The sequence below is a fragment of the Mya arenaria genome, chromosome 5 (genome assembly GCF_026914265.1).
Source record: "Mya arenaria isolate MELC-2E11 chromosome 5, ASM2691426v1".
Taxonomy (NCBI): Eukaryota; Metazoa; Mollusca; class Bivalvia; order Myida; family Myidae; genus Mya; species Mya arenaria.
Genome location: NC_069126.1, coordinates 38759123 through 38781107, shown reverse-complemented (window position 1 = coordinate 38781107; position 21985 = coordinate 38759123). Strand labels below are relative to the sequence as shown.

The window sequence follows — 21985 nt, the reverse complement described above, 5'->3', positions numbered from 1 at the left end:
GCTACTGTCTGTGATACGGAAGTGGTTGACACAAGGACTGACAGGTTCACGTTGCCATGAAGGCCTGTTATGTCTTCGTGGCTACTGCCTATGATACGGAAGTGGTTGACACAAGGACTGACATGTACACCTTGCCATCAAGGCATGTCATGTCGACATAGCTACTCTCTGTGATACGGAAGTGGTTGAAACAAGGACTGACATGTTCACGTTGCCCTCAATGCTTTTTAGGTCTACATGGCTACTGCCTGTGATACGAAAGTGGTTGACACATGGACTGACATGTTCACGTTGCCATCAAGGCATGTTATGTCAATATAGCTATTGCCTGTGATACGGAAGTGGTTGGCACATGGACTGTTATGTCATCGTAGCGTCTGCCTTTGATACGGAGATCATGGACACAAGGAATTTCATGACAACATAGCTACTTTTTTGTGTGTATTTTTTTTTAAATGAGTATGATTTTTATTTCATATTATATCATCGTGTAATACAACTCACCATTAATACTTACAAACTGTAGTAGTAATGTAAATACATGCAGCGTGTGTTCGTAATAATTTATTTCGGACGGAAGTCATTGAACGTGAATCGATCATTCAAGTGCCATCAGCACATTTCCATACACGTATATTAATTGCAGTCATATCTTTCAGATGATGTTTATTTTTTTTATTTTTTTCTTATTGGTGGTGAGTGCAAGTCTCCCAACGACGGGCGCGGAGGATTTAATTATAAGTAAGATTTTGGTTATTTATTGTTTCAATTTGTTTAAAAATGAGCTCGACAGCTATCGGTTTTGCGGAAACAGTGACTAATTTTAAGATGTGAGTGATCAATGTGATTGTTGTCAGTCTAACTATTGGCGAAACATTAGATTTATCAGTTAAAATATTTGATTCCTGAAATAAATTCAATTGTATAGAAGAGAACGGATACAAAACATCAAACAGAAATGTGGGCAACACACACAAACAAAACGTAACACATATAAAATCAAAGCATAAATCGAAAGACCACATGCACATAAAAGCATAAACCGAGAGGAATAGGCCTAATAGATAAATATGTGTGGTCATTGAGCTGCCATTATACATTATTCATTAGCCAGTATCATATCGGCATTCACTGATCGCAGCCCGGCTGCCGACTATTTGTTTAGTATAGCATAAATAATCAATAACTACCATAGGGTTGAAGCATTTAACATTCACCTAGCCAGTGCGGATGTGCAAACCGCAGAATAACTCGTGCACACCACACCACCATGTAGGCCAACATCACTCCATAACTAGTGTACGCCACAGTCATGTAGGACAACATCGCACCATCACTAGTGTACACCACAGTCGTGTAGGCCAATATCGCGCCATCACTAATGTACACTACAGTCGTGTAGGCCAACATCGCGCCACCACTAGTGTATACCACAGTCAAGTAGGCCAGCATGGCGCCATTACTGCTTTTCACCACATTCGTGTAAACCATCATCGCATCACCACTAAGGTACACCACTGTCGTGTAAGCCAACAGCGCGCCATTAATAGTGTACACTACAATCGTGTAGTCCAACATAGCTCCACCACTAGTGTACACCACAGTCGAATAGGCTTACTTCGCGCTATCACAAGTGTACACTACTGTCGTATAGGCAAACATAGCTTCATCACTGGTGTACATCAAAGGCGTGTAAGTCAACATCGCACCACAGTAAGTGTACAGAATAGTCGTGTCGACCAACATAGCTACATAACTAGTGTACACTACAGTCTTGTAGGCCAACATAGCTACATAACTAGTGTACATTACAGTCGTGTAGGGCAACATCACGCCATCACTAGTGAACACCAAAGTCGTTTTAGCCAACATTGCACCACCACAAGTTCACACCACAGTCTTGTGGGCCAACATCACACCATCACTAGTGTACACCACAGTCGTGTAGTCAAACATAGCTCCATCACTTATGTACACCACAGTCGTGTAGTCCAACATAGCTCCATCACTGGTGAACACCACAGTCGTGTAGTCCAACATAGCTCCATCACTGGTGCACACCGCAGTCGTGTATGCCAACATCACGTCATCACTAGTGTATACCATAGTAATGCAGGCCAACATAGCTTCATTACTAGTATACCATCACTAGTGCACAAAACGGTCGTGTAGGCCAATATCGCACAACCATTAGTGTACACCACAGTCGTGTAGACCAACATAGCTCCATCACTAGTGTATACCACAGTCGTGTAGGCCAACATCGCTCCATCACTGGTGCACACCGCAGTCGTGTATGCCAACATCACGTCATCACTAGTGTATACCATAGTAATGCAGGCCAACATAGCTTCATTACTAGTATACCATCACTAGTGCACAAAACGGTCGTGTAGGCCAATATCGCACAACCATTAGTGTACACCACAGTCGTGTAGACCAACATAGCTCCATCACTAGTGTATACCACAGTCGTGTAGGCCAACATCGCTCCATCACTGTTGCACACCGCAGTCGTGTATGCCAACATCACGTCATCACTAGTGTATACCATAGTAATGCAGGCCAACATAGCTTCATTACTAGTATACCATCACTAGTGCACAAAACGGTCGTGTAGGCCAATATCGCACAACCATTAGTGTACACCACAGTCGTGTAGACCAACATAGCTCCATCACTAGTGTATACCACAGTCGTGTAGGCCAACATCGCTCCATCAATAGTGAAAACCACAGTCGTGTAGGCCAACATCGCACCTAAACTACTGTATACCACGGTCGTGCAAGCCAACATCACACCACCACAAGTGTATACCACAGTCGGGGAGGCCAACATAGCACCACCACTAGTGTATACCACAGTCGGGGAGGCCAACATCGCTCCATCAATAGTGTACACTACAGTCGTGTAGGCCAACATCGCACCTCCACTACTGTATACCACGGTCGTATAGGCCAACATCGCACCACCACAAGTGTATACCACAGTCGGGGAGGCCAACATAGCACTACCACTAGTGTATACCACAGTCGTGCAGGCCAACATAGCTCCATTACTAGTGTACATCACGGTCGTGTAGGCCAACATAGCTCCATAACTAGTGTACATCACGGTCGTGTAGGCCAGCATAGCTCCATCACTAGTGTAAACCACAGTCGTGTAGGCCAACAAAGCTCCATCACTACTGTACACCACGGTCGTGTAGGCCAACATAGCTCAATCACTAGTGTACACCACGGTCGTGTAGGCTAACATAGCTCCATCACTAGTGTACACCATCACTAGTGTATACCACGGTCGAGTAGGCCAACATAGCTCCATCACTAATGTATACCACGGTCGTGTAGGCCAACATAGCTCCATCACTAGTTTATACCATCACTAGTGTAAACCACGGTCCTGTAGGCCAACATAGCTCCTTCACTAGTGTACACCATCACTAGTGTATACCACGGTCGAGTAGGCCAACATAGCTCCATCACTACTGTATACCACGGTCGTGTAGGCCAACATAGCTCCATCACTAGTTTATACCATCACTAGTGTAAACCACGGTCGTGTAGGCCAACATAGCTCCTTCACTAGTGTACACCACGGTCGTGTAGGCCAACATAGCTCCATCACTAGTGTACACCACGGTCGTGTAGGCGAACATAGCTACATCACTAGTGTACACCACGGTCGTGTAGGCGAACATAGCTCCATCACTAGTGTACACCACGGTCGTGTAGGCGAACATAGCTCCATCACTAGTGTACACCACGGTCGTGTAGGCCATCAAAGTTCCATCACTAGTGTACACCACGGTCGTGTAGGCCAACATAGTTCCATCACTAGTGTACACCACGGTCGTGTAGGCCAACAGAGCTCCATCACTAGTGTACACCACGGTCGTGTAGGCGAACATAGCTCCATCACTAGTGTACACCACGGTCGTGTAGGCCAACATAGCTCCATCACTAGTGTATACCACAGTCATGTAGGCCAACATAGCTCCATCACTTATGTACACCACAGTCCTGTAGGCCAACATAGCTCCATCACTAGTGTTCACCACAGTCGAGTAGGTCAACATAGCTCCATCACTTATGTACATAACAGTGGTGTAGGCCAACATAGCTCCATCACTTATGTACACCATGGTCGTGTAGGCCAACATCGCGCCATCACTAATGTACACCACAGTCGTGTAGGCCAACATAGCTCCATCACTTATGTACACCACATTCGTGAAGGCCAAAATAGCTCCATCACTAATGTACACCACAGTCTTGTATGCCAACATAGCTCCTTCACTCATGTACACCACAGTCTTGTAGGCCAACATAGCTCATTCACTTATGTACACCACGGTCGTGTAGGCCAACATCGCGCCATCACTAGTGTACACCACAGTCGTGTAGGCCAACATATCTCCATCACCAGCGTACACCACGGTCGTGTAGGCCAACATAGCTCCATCACTAATGTATACCACAGTCGTGTAAGCCAAAATAGCTCCCTCACTAGTGTACACCACGGTCGTGTAGGCCAACATAGCTCCATCACTAATGTACACCACAGTCGTGTAGGCAAACATAGCTCCCTCACTAATGTACACCACAGTCGTTTAGGCCAACATAGCTCCATCACTTATGTACACCACAGTCGTTTAGGCCAACATAGCTCCATCACTTATGTACACCACAAGCTTGTAGGCCAACATAACTCCATCACTTCTGTACACCACAGTCGTGTAGGACAACATAACTCCATCAATTCTGTACACCACAGTCTTGTAGGCCAACATCGCGCCATCACTAGTGTACACCACAGTCGTGTAGGTCAACATCGCGCCATCAATAATGTACACCAGGGTCGTGTAGGCCAACATCGCGTCATTACACGTGCACACCACAGTCGTGTAGGCCAACATCGCACCATCACTAGTGCACACCACAGTCGTGTAGGCCAACATCGCGCCATCACTAGTGCATACCACGGTCGTGTAGGCCAACATAGCTCCATAACTAGTGTACATCACGGTCGTGTAGGCCAGCATAGCTCCATCACTAGTGTAAACCACAGTCGTGTAGGCCAACAAAGCTCCATCACTACTGTACACCACGGTCGTGTAGGCCAACATAGCTCAATCTCTAGTGTACACCACGGTCGTGTAGGCTAACATAGCTCCATCACTAGTGTACACCATCACTAGTGTATACCACGGTCGAGTAGGCCAACATAGCTCCATCACTAATGTATACCACGGTCGTGTAGGCCAACATAGCTCCATCACTAGTTTATACCATCACTAGTGTAAACCACGGTCCTGTAGGCCAACATAGCTCCATCACTAGTGTACACCATCACTAGTGTATACCACGGTCGAGTAGGCCAACATAGCTCCATCACTAATGTATACCACGGTCGTGTAGGCCAACATAGCTCCATCACTAGTTTATACCATCACTAGTGTAAACCACGGTCGTGTAGGCCAACATAGCTCCTTCACTAGTGTACACCACGGTCGTGTAGGCCAACATAGCTCCATCACTAGTGTACACCACGGTCGTGTAGGCGAACATAGCTACATCACTAGTGTACACCACGGTCGTGTAGGCGAACATAGCTCCATCACTAGTGTACACCACGGTCGTGTAGGCGAACATAGCTCCATCACTAGTATACACCACGGTCGTGTAGGCCATCATAGTTCCATCACTAGTGTACACCACGGTCGTGTAGGCCAACATAGTTCCATCACTAGTGTACACCACGGTCGTGTAGGCCAACATAGCTCCATCACTAGTGTACACCACGGTCGTGTAGGCGAACATAGCTCCATCACTAGTGTACACCACGGTCGTGTAGGCCAACATAGCTCCATCACTAGTGTATACCACAGTCATGTAGGCCAACATAGCCCCATCACTTATGTACACCACAGTCCTGTAGGCCAACATAGCTCCATCACTAGTGTTCACCACAGTCGAGTAGGTCAACATAGCTCCATCACTTATGTACATAACAGTGGTGTAGGCCAACATAGCTCCATCACTTATGTACACCATGGTCGTGTAGGCCAACATCGCGCCATCACTAATGTACACCACAGTCGTGTAGGCCAACATAGCTCCATCACTTATGTACACCACATTCGTGAAGGCCAAAATAGCTCCATCACTTATGTACACCACAGTCTTGTATGCCAACATAGCTCCTTCACTCATGTACACCACAGTCTTGTAGGCCAACATAGCTCATTCACTTATGTACACCACGGTCGTGTAGGCCAACATCGCGCCATCACTAGTGTACACCACAGTCGTGTAGGCCAACATATCTCCATTACCAGCGTACACCACGGTCGTGTAGGCCAACATAGCTCCATCACTAATGTATACCACAGTCGTGTAGGCCAAAATAGCTCCCTCACTAGTGTACACCACGGTCGTGTAGGCCAACATAGCTCCATCACTAATGTACACCACAGTCGTGTAGGCAAACATAGCTCCCTCACTAATGTACACCACAGTCGAGTAGGCCAACATAGCTCCATCACTTATGTACACCACAGTCGTTTAGGCCAACATAGCTCCATCACTTATGTACACCACAAGCTTGTAGGCCAACATAGCTCCATCACTTCTGTACACCACAGTCGTGTAGGACAACATAACTCCATCAATTCTGTACACCACAGTCTTGTAGGCCAACATCGCGCCATCACTAGTGTATACCACAGTCGTGTAGGTCAACATCGCGCCATCAATAATGTACACCAGGGTCGTGTAGGCCAACATCGCGTCATTACACGTGCACACCACAGTCGTGTAGGCCAACATCGCACCATCACTAGTGCACACCACAGTCGTGTAGGCCAACATCGCGCCATCACTAGTGCATACCACAGTCGTGTAGACCAACATCGCGCCATCACTAGTGTACACCACAGTCGTGTAGGCCAACATCGCGCAATCACTAGTACACAACACAGTCGTGTAGGCCAACATCGCGCCATCACTAGTGCACAACAAAGTCGTGTAGGCGAATATCGCGCCATCACTACTGCACAACACAGTCGTGTAGGCCAACATCCCGCCATTACTAGTGCACACCACAGTCGTGTAGGCCAACATCGCGCCATCACAAGTGTACACCACAGTCGTGTAGGCCAACATCGCGCCATCACTAGTACACAACACAGACGTGTAGGCCAACATCGCGCCATCACTAGTGCACAACAGAGTCGTGTAGACCAACATCGCGCCATCACTAGTGCACAACACAGTCGTGTAGGTCAACATCCCGCCATTACTATTGCACACGTCAGTCGTGTAGGCCAACATCACGCCAGCACTAGTGTACACTACAGTCGTGTATGCCAACATCGCGACATTACTAGTGCACACCACAGTCGCGTAGGCCACCATCGCTCCATCCCTAGTGCACACCACATGCGTGTAGGCCAACATAGCTCCATCACTAGTGCACTCCACTGTCGTGTAGGCTAACTTAACTCCATCACTAGTGTACACAACAGTCTTGTATGCCAACATCACACCATCACTAGTGCACACCACAGTCGTGTAGGCCAACATTGCGCCGTTACTAGTGCACACTACAGTCGTGTAGGCCAACATAGCTCTATCACTAGTGTATACTACAGTCGTGTAGGCCAACATAGCTCTATCACTAGTGTACACTACAGTCGTGTAGGCCAACATAGCTCCATTACTAGTGTACACAACAGTGTTGTAGGCCAACATAGCACCATTACTTATGTACACCACAGTCGTGTAGGCCAACATAGCTCCATCATTATTGTACACCAAAGTCGTGTAGGCCATTATAGCTCCATGACTTATGTACACCACGGTCGTGTAGGCCAACATAGCTCCATCACTAGTGTATACCACGGTCGTGTAGGCCAACATAACTCCATCACTAGTGTATACCAAAGTCGTGTTGGCTCATATAGCTCCATCATTTGTGTATACCATCACTAGTGTACACCAAAGTCTTGTAGGCCATCATAGCTCCATCTTTAGTGTATACCATCACTAGTGTACACCACAATCGTGTAGGCCAACATAGCTCCATCACTAGTGTACACCACAGTCGTGTAGGCTAACATAGCTCCATCACTAGTGTATACCATCACTAGTGTACACCACAGTCGTGTAGGCCAACATAACTCCATCACTAGTGTACACCACAGTCGTGTAGGCCAACATAGCTCCATCACTAGTGTACACCACAGTCGTGTAGGCTAACATAGCTCCATCACTAGTGTATACCATCACTAGTGTACACCAAAGTCGTGTAGGCCAACATAGCTCCATCACTAGTGTATACCACGGTCGTGTAGGCCAACATAGCTCCATTACTAGTGTATACCACGGTCGTGTAGGCTAACATAGCTCCATCACTAGTGTATACCATCACTAGTGTACACCACAGTCGTGTAGGCCAACAGAGCTCCATCACTACTGAAAACCACTGTCGTGTAGGCCAACATAGCTCCATCACTAGCGTATACCACGGTCGTGTACGCCGACATAGCTCCATCACTAGTGTACACCGCAGTCGTGTAGGCCAACATAGCTCCATCACTAGTGTATACCATCACTAGTGTACACCATGGTCGTGTAGGCCAACAGAGCTCCATCCCTAGTGTACACCACAGTCGTGTAGGCCAACATAGCTCCATCACTAGTGAACACCACGGTCGTGTAGGCTAACATAGCTCCATCACTAGTGTACACTACAGTCGTGTAGGCCAAAATAGCTCCATCACTAGTGTACACCACGGTCGTGTATGCCAACATAGCTCCATCACTAGTGTACACAATAGTCTTGTAGGCCAACATCACGCCATCACTAGTGCACACCACAGTCATGTAGGCCAACATCGCGCCGTTACATGTGCACATTACAGTCGAGTAGGCCAACATAGCTCTATCACTAGTGTACACTACAGTCGTGTAGGCAAACATAGCTCCATTACTAGTGTACACAACAGTGTTGTAGGCCAACATAGCGCCATCACTTATGTACACCACAGTCGTGTAGGCCAACATAGCTACATCACTAGTGTACACCACAGTCCTGTAGGCCAACATAGCTCCATCACTTATGTACAACACGGTCGTGTAGGCCAACATAGCTCCATCGCTAGTGTTTACCACAGTCTTGTAGGCCAACATAGCTCCATCACTTTTGTACACCACTGTCTTGTAGGCCAACATAGCTCCATCACTAGTGTATACCATCACTAGTGTACACCAAAGTCGTGTAGGCCAACATAGCTCCATCACTAGTGTATACCATCACGTGTGAACACCACAGTCGTGTAGGCCAACATCACGCCATCACTAGTGCACACCACAGTCATGTAGGCCAACATCGCGCCGTTACATGTGCACATTACAGTCGAGTAGGCAAACATAGCTCCATTACTAGTGTACACAACAGTGTTGTAGGCCAACATAGCGCCATCACTTATCTACACCACAGCCGTGTAGGCCAACATAGCTCCATCACTTATGTACACCACAGTCGTTTAGGCCAAAATAGCTCCATCACTAATGTACACCACGGTCGTGTAGGCGAACATAGCTCCATCACTAGTGTACACCACAGTCGTGTAGGCTAACAAAGCTCCATCACTAGTGTATACCATCACTAGTGTACACCACAGTCGTGTAGGCCAACATAGCTCCATCACTAGTGTACACCACAGCCGTGTAGGCCAACATAGCTCCATAACTAGTGTATACCATCACGTGTGAACACCACAGTCGTGTAGGCCAACATAGCTCCATCACTAGTGTATACCACGGTCGTGTAGGCCAACATAAATCCATCACATCTGTAAACCACAGTCGTGTACGCCAACATAGCTCCATCACTAGTGTACACCGCAGTCGTGTAGACCAACATACCTCCATCACTAGTGTATACCATCACTAGTGTACTTCACGGTCGTGTAGGCCAACAGAGCTCAATCAATAGTGTACACCGCAGTCGTGTAGGCCAACATAGCTCCATCACTAGTGTATACCACGGTCGTGTAGGCTAACATAGCTCCATCACTAGTGTACACTACAGTCGTGTAGGCCAAAATATCTCCATCACTAGTGTACACCACGGTCGTGTAGGCCAACATAGCTCCATCACTAGTGTACACCTCAGTCGTGTAGGCCAACATAGCTCCATCACTAGTGTACACCACAGTCGTGTAGGCAAACATAGCTCCATCACTAGTGTACACCACGGTCGTGTAGGCCAACATAGCTTCATCACTAGTGTACACCACGGTCGTGTAGGCGAACATAGCTCCATCACTAGTGTACACCACAGTCGTGTAGGCCAACATAGCTCCATCACTTATATACACCACGGTCGCATAGGCCAACATAGCTCCATCAAATATGTACATCACGATCGTGTAGGCCAACATAGCTCCATCACTTATTTACACCACAGTCGTGTAGGCCAACATAGCTCCATCACTAGTGTACACCACAGTCGTGTAGGCCAACATAGCTCAATCACGAGTGCACACTACAGTCGAGTAGGCCAACATAGCTCCATCACTAGTGTACACCACAATCGTGTAGGCCAACATAGCTCCATCACTAGTGTACACCACAGTCTTGTATGCCAACATAGCTCCATCACTAGTGTACACTACAGTCGTGTAGGCCAACATCGCTCCATCACTAGTGTAAACACAGTCGTGTAGGCCAACATCTTGCCATCACTAGTGTACACCACGGTCGTGTTAGCCAACATCGAGCAATCACTAGTGTACACTACAGTCGTGTAGGTCAACATCACTTCATCACTAGTGTACACTACAGTCGTGTAGGCCAACATTGTTCCATCACTTGTGTACACCACAGTCGTGTAGGCAAACATTGCTCCATCACTTGTGTACACAACAGTCGTATAGGCCAACATAGCACCACCACTAGTGTACACCACAGTCGAGTAGGCCAACATCACTCCATAAATTATGTACACCACAGTCGTGTAGGCCAACATAGCTCCATCACTAATGGACACAACAGTCTTGTAGGCCAACACAGCTCCACCACTAGTGTAAACTAAAATCGTGCCGGCCAACATCACGCCATCACTTGTGTACACCAAATTCGTAAAAGCCAAAATCGCGGTGTCACTAGTGTACATAACAGTCATGCAGGTCAGCTAAGCTCAATCAATAGTGTAAACTACATTCGTGTAGGCCAACATAACGCAATCACTAGTGTACACCAAAGTCGTGTAGGAAAATATCCCACCACCACTAGTGTACACTACTGTCGTGTTGGCCAACATAGCGCCATAGCAAGTGCACCCCAAAGTCATGTAAGCCAAACTTACACCATCACTATTGCACACTACAGTCCTGTAGGGCAACATCGCTCTATGACTAGTTTACACCACAATCGTGTAGGCCAACATCGAATCATCACTAGTGTACACCACTGTCATGTAAGCCAACATCGCACCACCACTGGTGCATACCGGAGTCGTGTAGGCCAATATCACTCTATCACTGGTGTACACAACAGTCGTGTAGTCCAACATACCTCCATCACTCGTGTACACCACAGTCCTGTAGGCCATCATTGCACCATCACTAGTGTACACCGCAGGAATGTATGCCAACATCGCGCCATCACTAGTGTACACAACAGTCGTGTAGTCCAACATAGCTCCATCAATTGTGTACACCACAGTCCTGTAGGCCAACATCCCACCATCACTAGTGTACACCACAGTAATGTATGCCAACATCACTCTATCACTGGTATACACATCAGTCGTGTAGTCCAACATAGCTCCATCACTCGTGTACACCACAGTCCTGTAGGCCAACATCGCACCATCGCTAGTGTACACCACAGTAATGTAGGCCAACATCACTCCATCACTAGTGTACACTACAGTCGTGTAGGCCAACATCGACCTACAACTTGTGCACACCACAATCCTGTTGGCCAACATCGCACCACCACTGGTGCATACCAGAGTCATGTAGACCAATATCACTATATCACTGGTGCATACCACGATCGTGTGGGCCATATCGCGCAATAACTGGTGCATACCACAGTCGTGTAGGCCATCGTCACTCAATCACTGGTGCACACCACAGTCGTGTAGGCCAACATCGCGCTAACATAAGTATACACTACGGTCCTGTAAGCCAACGTCACTCCATCACTAGTGTACACCACAGTCGTGTAGGCCAACATCGCACCACCATAAGTGCAGACCACAGTCGTGTATGCCAACATCGCACCATCACTAGTGTACACCACAGTCATGTAGGCCAACATGCACTTCCACTCGTGTGCACCACATTCATTTAGACCAACATCGCGCAATCACTAGTGTACACCACAGTCATGTAGGCCAAGATTGCACGACGAGTAGTATTCACCACCGTCGTGTAGGCAAACATTGCACCACGAGTAGTGTTCATCACAGTCGTGTAGGCAAACATTGCACCAGGAGTTGTGTACATCACAGTCGCGCCATCACTAGTGTACACTACAGTCGTGTAGGCCAACATAGCTCCATCACTTATGTACACCACAGTCGTGTAGGCCAACATCGCACCATCACTAGTGTACACTACAGTCGTGTAGGCCAACATCGCTCCATCACTAGTGTACGCCACAGTCGTGTAGGCCAACATCGCACCATAACTAGTGAACACCACAGTCGAGTTGGCCAACATCGCACCATCACTAGTGAACGCCACATTCGTGTAGGCCAACATCGCACCATTACTAGTGTACACTACAGTCGTGTAGGCCAACATCGCACCATCACTAGTGTACGCCACAGTCGTGTAGGCCAACATCGCACTATCACTAGTGTACACCAGAGTCGAGTTGGCCAATATCGCACCACCATTCTTTATATCACGGTCGTGTATCCAACATCGCACCATCTGTAGTGTACACAACAGTCATGTAGGCCAACATTGCAACACTAGTACTTTTTAGTGTTCACCTCAGTAATGTAAGCCCAGATCGCACCATCAAAAGTGCACTAGTACACAAACACAGTCTTGTTAGCTAACATCGCGCCACCACTAGTGCACACCACAATCTGTTGGCCAACAGCACGCCATCACTTATGTACAACACAGTCGAGTAGGCCAACATCGCGCAATCACTAGTGCACACCACAATCTGTTAGCCAAGAGCACACTATCACTTATGTACACCACAGTCGTGTAGGCCAACATCGCGCAATCACTAGTGCACAACACAGTCGAGTAGGCCTACATCGCGCCACGACTAGTGTACACCACAGTCGAGTAGGCCAACATCGCGCAATCACTAGTGTACACCACAGTCGAGTAGGCCAATATCGCAATCACTAAGGCACACCACAGTCGAGTTGGCTAATATCGCGCAATCACTAATGTACACCACAGTCGAGTAGGCCAATATCGCAATCACTAGTGTACACCACAGTCGTGTAGGCCAACATCGCGCAATCACTAGTGTACACCACAGTCGTGTAGGCCAACATCGCGCAATCACTAGTGTACACCACAGTCGAGTAGGCCAATATCGCGCAATCACTAGTGTACACCACAGTCGTGTAGGCCAATATCGCGCAATCACTAGTGTACACCACAGTCGAGTAGGCCAATATCGCAATCACGAGTGTACACCACAGTCGTGTAGGCCAACATCGCGCAATCACTAGTGTACACCACAGTCGTGTAGGCCAACATCGCGCAATCACTAGTGTACACCACAGTCGAGTAGGCCAATATCGCGCAATCACTAGTGTACACCACAGTCGAGTAGGCCAATATCGCAATCACTAGTGTACACCACAGTCGTGTAGGCCAACATCGCGCAATCACTAGTGTACTCCACAGTCGTGTAGGCCAACATCGCGCAATCACTAGTGTACACCACAGTCGAGTAGGCCAATATCGCGCAATCACTAGTGTACACCACAGTCGAGTAGGCCAATATCGCGCAATCACTAGTGTACACCACAGTCGAGTAGGCCAATATCGCAATCACGAGTGTACACCACAGTCGTGTAGGCCAACATCGCGCAATCACTAGTGTACACCACAGTCGTGTAAGCCAACATCGCGCAATCACTAGTGTACACCACAGTCGAGTAGGCCAATATCGCGCAATCACTAGTGAACACCACAGTCGAGTAGGCCAATATCGCGCAATCACTAGTGTACACCACAGTCGCGTAGGCCAATATCGCGCAATCACTAGTGCACACCACAGTCGTGTAGGCCAACATCGCGCAACCACTAGTGCACACCACAGTCGAGTAGGGCAACATCGTGCTATCAGTAGTGCACACCACAGTCGTGTAAGCCAATATCGTGCTATCAATAGTGCAGACCACAGTCGAGTAGGCCAATATCGCGCAATCACTAGTGTACACCACAGTCGAGTAGGCCAACATCGCGCAATCACTAGTGTACACCACAGTCGAGTAGGCCAATATCGCGCAATCTCTAGTGCACACCAGAGTCGTGTAGGCCAACATCGCGCAATCACTAGTGCACACCACAGCCGAGTAGGGCAACATCGTGCTATCAGTAGTGTACACCACAGTCGAGTAGGCCAATATCGCGCAATTACTAGTGTACGCCACTGTTGAGTAGGCCAATATCGCGCAATCACTAGTGTACGCCACAGTTGCGTAGGCCAATATCGCGCAATCACTAGTGTACACCACAGTCGAGTAGGCCAACATCGCACAATTACTAGTGTACACCACAGTCTAGTAGGCCAACATCGCGCAATCACTAGTGTACACCACAGTCGTGTAGGCCAACATCGCGCAATTACTAGTGTACACCACAGTCGAGTAGGCCAACATCGCGCAATTACTAGTGTACACCACAGTCGTGTAGGCCAACATCGCGCAATTATTAGTGTACAACACAGTCGAGTAGGCCAATATCGCGTAATTACTAGTGTACACCACAGTCGAGTAGGCCAACATCGCGCAATCACTAGTGTACACCACAGCCGAGTAGGCCAATATCGCGCAATCACTAGTGTACGCCACAGTTGCGTAGGCCAATATAGCGCAATCACTAGTGTACACCACAGTCGAGTAGGCCAATATCGCGCAATTACTAGTGTACGCTACAGTCGTGTAGGCCAACATCGCACCACCACTAGTGTACACCAAAGTCAAGAAGGCCAATATCGCGCAATCACTAGTGTACGCTACAGTCGTGTAGGCCAACATCGCACCACCACTAGTGTACACCACAGTCGTGTAGGCCAACATAGCTTTATTACTAGTGAACACCACAGTCGTGTAGGCCAACATAGCTCCATCACTAGTGTACGCTACAGTCGTGTAGGCCAACATCGCAAACCACTAGTGTACACCACAGTCTTGTAGGCCAACATCGCGCAACATAACATTAGATACTATTTTAGATGGGAAAACGGATTTTTTGCACTAGGAATTTCATTGGCTGTCCGCTTCCATGATCACAATGTGATTCCAGGAAACAAAATCACATTGGCTCGATGACAGGAGCCACTATAAGTACATCCAGCCACAATAAATCAGTTCAACTAGCCAAAATTATAAGTTTATGTCATCAATCCACTGTGATTGAGCGCTGCTATCTTGTTTAGTTTTTTCTTAGCCAATCAAAATTGTTGTTTCAAGATGTAGATAATTTCCCAAGATGCTAATAATTCCAAATCGCATATAAAAATATTGAAAGTAAATAAAACATTTTCATGCGATACATTTGTTAAGTTCATAAATAATTTTTAAGAATTTTTTTTTTATAAACTTCTTTATTTTAACTCCATTATTATTTGTTTTAGTCCATATGTTTTATGTCCATAAATATGTTTATTGAATAAATATATTGCAATTATAGATCAAATATATTTTTTTAGGTTCACATATTTTTTATTGAATACATATATTTGAAATAAAATATCTTAACGTTTGTCTTGCCATAAGCAGAGTGTAAAGTTTAATCTTTTTCTTGAACGTCATTGCTGGTTTACTGTCACATATCTCGAAGAGGTTGATTACAGGATGTGTGGGTTTTTTCTCGCCAGTTGTATTCCAGGTAGTCCGTTTTTAAACATTAGTACCAGACGCTTAACATAGATTTTATTTGATATAATATTACCTGAAATAATGTAGATCAATCTTTGATCCAGTAACGAGATGTGAGGATACAATACAACCGCGGCACACGCAGTTTTACCATGGAGAAAACGGGACTGCCATGAGCCAAGTGGAGATTGTGTTGAGTACTTCACTTCTTGAATCAAACGTCACGTGCGAGTGGAAGGTGGACAGATCACAAGATGTAGCTTTCATTTTGGCATTAAATGTACACAGGTGTCTCACCATGATATTTCCATTCAAGGTAATTTTAGTCAGCAGGGCAACCTGTGAAAATGCAAAAACTAACATGGTTTGTGCACCCCTGTGTTATACAAATGTTTTTGTTGTTTTATGATCAGATGTAACACAAAGTCTGAACTTTATAAATCAAGACAATCAACGTTAAAAAACCTTGCATGAAGGAAATACACAAATGGCCACACATTCAGGTAACATTCTACAACGGTACATAGCCCATTGCACAGTGTTTCCGTAGAAATTATCGTAATATCAAGTCATGTGGCGCATAACGACATGGCTGTGTTCGCCTATCATATGCTGGTAGAATTCCTGCTTCATGAAGTCACCAAACATGTATGTTTGTGAAAATAACATCACTATTAATTTAAATCCGGAAATTATTCTTTTTACCCCACCCTCCAGTTTTACCGTACAGTCTTGGGTAGATTAAGATCTTTGGTAAATACTGTTATCGATACATTAAAAAGTATTTTACTAGTCTTATGTCAACTCAACTCAACTCAACTTTATTCAGTACATAAAGGCATCCGGCCCAAAATACATACTATTATATGTACATCATTAATTACAATACAGTGGTGTCATTGCTTAATACAAATTGTATACAAATTTCAATCCGCCTTTTATAACAATTAAAAAAAAATATTGCCACTTGTCTAATAACAAAACTATTATCAGACTGTAGGGGTCTGTAAAAGGCATGTAGGTCAGATCGACCCGTGTACCAGCTATATGAAAACTGATTTCTTACAGTAGAGCACCTCGGGCATATGAAAAACGCATGAAATTTATTTTCTAATAAAAGCCTTTTCTCGTTGATTAAGCAGGACGCAAAAAATCTGTCATTTTTTTCTATGTTAAGATGCCGGCCAACTTCGATATTTAACCGGTGACTTGAACACCTAAATCGCGCGAGCGCACAAACAAATTTATGTGATAAGTTTATAGGAAGATATTTTTCCGGATTGAGTAATGATTTAACATGTTTATAGAGATCGCATCTTGAAGATGTATTAAAGCTGCACCATCACAGATTTACCGTTTTGACAACTTTTTTTTATTTTTTGTCTTGGAAGAGCAAACTTTTGCGTAAATATCTGCAAACCAGTGATAAAAAGTTGCTGACAAAAGATCAGATCGCAGATTTTCATATTTCCGTTCAAAAATTTATGTTTTATGGCTTAGTAATGGTTTAAGAAAATTGCTTAAAACATCAATTTTTGAACCTGAATATAAAAATCTGCGATCTTATATTTTGTCAGCATTCTTATATAACTGGTTTCCATGCATTTCGCAAAAATCGACTCGTTCCCTGACAAAAAAAAAGTTGTCAAAACGTTCAATCTGTGAGAGTGCAGCTTCAAACGGTGTCGTGCCACCTCTGAGTCATACAGTCGATTAAGCGAGCTTTAAATTGCGCGTTGAAAGTATGAATGTCGCCTACGTCTTGCCATAGCCAGACGTAGCCAAGTCCACATTTCTCTAACTTTGTTACCCAATTTATTCTTCTAATATCGTCTTGACGTTTTAACATAACTTAGCAGTGTTTAGGGTAGCCATGGTTTTGCATAATTATGCAGAATTTTACACCAGTATTTAATACATTTTAAATAATATATCACGCAAAGTGGAACACGACCACATTCACCTAGTGCCATACAATTATAAGTACTTATATTTAGAACGAGCACATTTTTACAGAAGGAACTTTGAGCTCGTTCGATTTCAGGGGCGTAACTACAACCCCAGATCTCCGCTCCATATGTCAGAATGGGGACCACCATAGAGTCAAACAGTTTAAAAAGTTCTTTGTTATTAAAGCGACAAAACGGTCTGTCAAGTTTCATAATTTCTCAACGGGCCGTCGTTTCGAAATACAATGATTTCTGTTTTATTTAAGTTAACAGTCATTTCCGCGTTATCACAATATTCCGATATACGGTTAAGTTGCAATTGTAAGTTATTCGCGGTTTCTGCGCAATTTGCAACGTCGTCAGCGAATAGCAGACTTATAATGTCGGGAATATCATTTGTTATGAAAATTCCTCTATTAAAAGTTTCCCTAAATTTTCTCCATATGGGCGTTTATCATATTTCTATGCTCCCCGAAGGACATTTAGTCGCCGCTTTGTCCGTCCGTCCTTCTTTAAGTTTTGCCTGTTAATAAAATGGGCGTTTTGGGCGCATCCCTGCGATACTCTTGTTAGTTAATGGCACCCCACTGAAGTCGGAAGCCTTTTTCATGGAATGAGATGTTGAATCTGTTCTATGTAGGAGATGTTAATATGAAATTGATTTTCATGGTTTGCTGGTGTATTTGTTTCGCCAGGTTTGCAGACATTTTCTTAAAACTATGGTAGAATTTACACTTTTGTAATGTGAAAATGCTTGCTTGACTACGTGTTTAAGTTATCATTTTCTTTTCTTTCTTTTATTCGTATTGTCCCAATCATGAAGTCATAGAATGTTTATTAAATGTAAATATACACGCCTGTAGTAAATACATTTTTGTAAATAGACTTGATAAATATCCATTAATATTGTTCTCACTGTCTAGTGTTATACGGTTCTTCGCTTTACTTTATAATGGATGGCAATGAATTTTGAAACAGTTAGCAAAGAATACAATGGTAAGGCTGTTTAATATGATTCTCTGTAGAGCTCATACCCCTCTTACAAAATGTACGTGGAGTCATAGCGGCGGTAAGTTGGCAGCATAGTGGCGGTAAGTTGGCGGCATAGCGGACTAAAAAAAGTGAAACAAAAACTGAAGGTAGCAATTAACAATATTTCCCCCCAAAAGTCGATATTACAGCCCAGATGCCTGTCAGCTTAACGGCATGAAGTTAGCGGCCTGGCTGCCTAGCGGCTTACAATTGTTTTCTATTTTCTTGGAAAACAAAAATGAATAAACTTTTATTCATGAACAAATTAAACTCCTGTAGCTATTATCAGCATTTTTCCAAACAGTCGATCTAGCAGCCCTGATGCCTTGGTGCCAAGTGGATTGAAAAGTTAACGGACTGGCAGCCTCAAATTGTTTTCTTTTTCACAGCATTTTAAGCGTTTTCTGGGAAATCAATAATAAACTTACGTTTTTAAGAACACGTTAACATGCTCTGGCGATTATCAGCATTTCCCAAAGATTCGATTTAGCAGTCCATCGGCCTAACGACATGAAGTAAGCGTTAGCGGCCTAGCGGCATAACTTGTTTGTTTTTTATTTCCAACTCATTGGACAACAAACATTCGCGTTAACAAAATACCATGATTTTGGTTAAACTAACTACCTTTTTAGTTGTTAACATCGTTGACACAGACTGTTATCCAGTGGTACAAGACGCCCGACAGTATATCTATTATAATCTCGAATTAACATGCAATCACATTGGATAGATTTACCACGTTCTCATAATATAAACGCATTTTTCTACCCCTCAATCCTTAAATAATTCGACTTCAGCAAAAGACACGGCTCGATTCGGAAAGTATATTACTGTAAGTTTGGTATATACGTATCAATATTTGATAAAACATAGCGGAGGCTAAACGGAGAAATGAACACTATACTCAGTACCCGGTTACTGAGCGATATGTTGATGTACACTATACTCAGTACCCGGTTACTGAGCGATATGTTGATGTACACTATACTCAGTTCCCGGTTACTGAGCGATATGCTGAGCAACTTATATTTTGTTCAAAAACTGGGGGCAAATGCTGAGAGTGTACAAAATAGTGTTTGTTATAACGAAAAGCAAATTACGTGTCTGGTCCAAAAGTTGTTTATATATGTATATTCACCATGTTTGCCTTAAAACGGAAGTCTCTTGATTTTAAAAAAAAATGATTTAGTTTGAAAATCCGGTGTCAGTGAGATCTCCATTGCATGACAGAACCGTATAACATGCATCACGGGTTTAATAAAACTTTTGTCAGAAACGTGAATCTGTTTAATACTCCAATCGTTCACGTTTTATAGGGTAAGACATCCAAACTGAATTTGTGTAAAATGCGAGTAAAGTGCTTGTTTTCATGATAAAACATCATCAAAGTAGAAATACAGCTCAAATTCTCGTTAAATTTGAGTTGCTCAAAGCACATTAAGGATAATGATAAATGACGCCTTTACAGCCCGTGGCCTCTCTGAGTCCCGTCCCACAATGCATCATTCAAACCCATCACTTCCTTTCCAAGATGGTAGAATGCCAAATTTCCTCTGAATCTGTCGTGAGGAAAAGATATTTTTTAAAAGGAACGAGTTCGAAAAATGTTTCAACAAATGTAAGGATTGGAGGAAAATAAAAGGTTGGTGAAAGAAGAAACAATGAAATGACGCAGTGAGAAGTACCGACCTTTAAACGACAGAAGAAGTATATTTTTATTTATTTACATGGACAACGCGTGAACGAGTCATCTTTATTTTAGAAAATAAAATAAATGACATTAGGCACAAAACAATTCAACTGGAAAAAAGTTGGCAAATTAAAATGTGTGAGTCTCTCTACACAACCCGTGATTTTTTCCAGGTCTATCCGTGGAAGCAGTTTTGTGTTGGTGAAGCATCTACCGCTAATTTGTATGAAGACACCAGTCTCTCGTTGAGGGTGGATGCTACGTACGACGTCGATATATACATCTACATAAAAATGCGTATGTAAATAGTTGCAAATTAAATTTTCCTGGCTCAAGCTTGGCATCATCAGTCAGGGCCATGATCTTTAGTTTATAATAACTGTTATTGCCATTTCTAACCGATACTGGTGGCCTATGGTTTCAATAGGATTGTAAAGGCACCGCCATTTGCAACAATTCCTCTAACACAGATATGTTAAACCACCAATATCTTCGATGTAGACTAGTAAACCAAAGGCGGCAGTTTCGTTGACCTAAGCACATTAAACCACCCCTTCCAGTGACGGATATAGCAGGGGGCACAAGGATCCATGCCCCCCACCCCCCAGTTTGCCGGCAAATTCATATTATGTGGCATAGTTTATTTATATAAAAATAGTTTTTTCTTCATAAGTATGTCCAACTTATACGTCCAATGATGTTAAAGGTGCCATTTCAATACCTTAGTGAAATAAAGGGTTTTGCCCCACAATTTCTTTAGTCGCCACTGCATCCTATAACACATTTCTTCGCTATGGAGTATGAGAGCTACATGCTGATGGCAATTCTCCATTCAAATATTTTTGCTTTAGGAAATGATCAGTATAAAAATGTTCGCGATTAGGAAGTTATACTCATGGTCCTTAGGAATATAAGTATCTTCCATGGCCGAGAGTGAAAGATAGGTTCATTCCGACCCGAGCGTAGGGTGTTTTACGGAAACGAGGTTTACCGAGTTTCCGCAAATACCATGCGCGAAGGTTGGGATGAGCCTATCTTACACGAGCGGCTATGGTAGATGCTTTTTCTCCCACCTCAGTTAAACAAAATTAAGTAAAAATGTATTTTTTTGCTGGAACTCTTTTGTGCTTAGTGAAAATAATTGCGTACGGATATGCGATAATTCGTGGTTGTCATGGATATTCGCGCAGTGATTCAGAGTATGTAA

At 44.4% G+C, this 21985-nt stretch overlaps 3 protein-coding genes across 5 annotated transcripts in view; 1 reads left to right on the top strand and 2 right to left on the bottom strand.

The window, feature by feature from the left end:
• Positions 1-611: 611 nt before the first annotated feature.
• The window catches only part of LOC128234115 (uncharacterized), a gene marked incomplete at its 3' end in the record, with an annotated part of 70957 nt that continues 49583 nt past the window's right edge, over positions 612-21985 (top strand). For all 3 annotated transcript variants that reach the window (XM_052948134.1, XM_052948135.1, XM_052948133.1), the window contains 3 exon segments: positions 612-741; positions 16212-16423; positions 20952-21075. In XM_052948134.1, the coding sequence (XP_052804094.1) occupies positions 660-741; positions 16212-16423; positions 20952-21075 (418 nt within the window).
• Positions 6567-7835, bottom strand: LOC128235669 (uncharacterized WD repeat-containing protein alr3466-like). The gene has a single exon (XM_052950473.1). The coding sequence runs from the start codon at positions 7833-7835 to the stop codon at positions 6567-6569; it is 1269 nt and encodes a 422-aa protein (XP_052806433.1).
• On the bottom strand, positions 11431-14592 carry LOC128235668 (uncharacterized). Its single transcript, XM_052950472.1, has 3 exons — positions 14026-14592; positions 12699-12958; positions 11431-12013 (listed from the first exon to the last, which is right to left on the bottom strand). The coding sequence occupies exons 1-3, from the start codon at positions 14590-14592 to the stop codon at positions 11431-11433; spliced, it is 1410 nt and encodes a 469-aa protein (XP_052806432.1).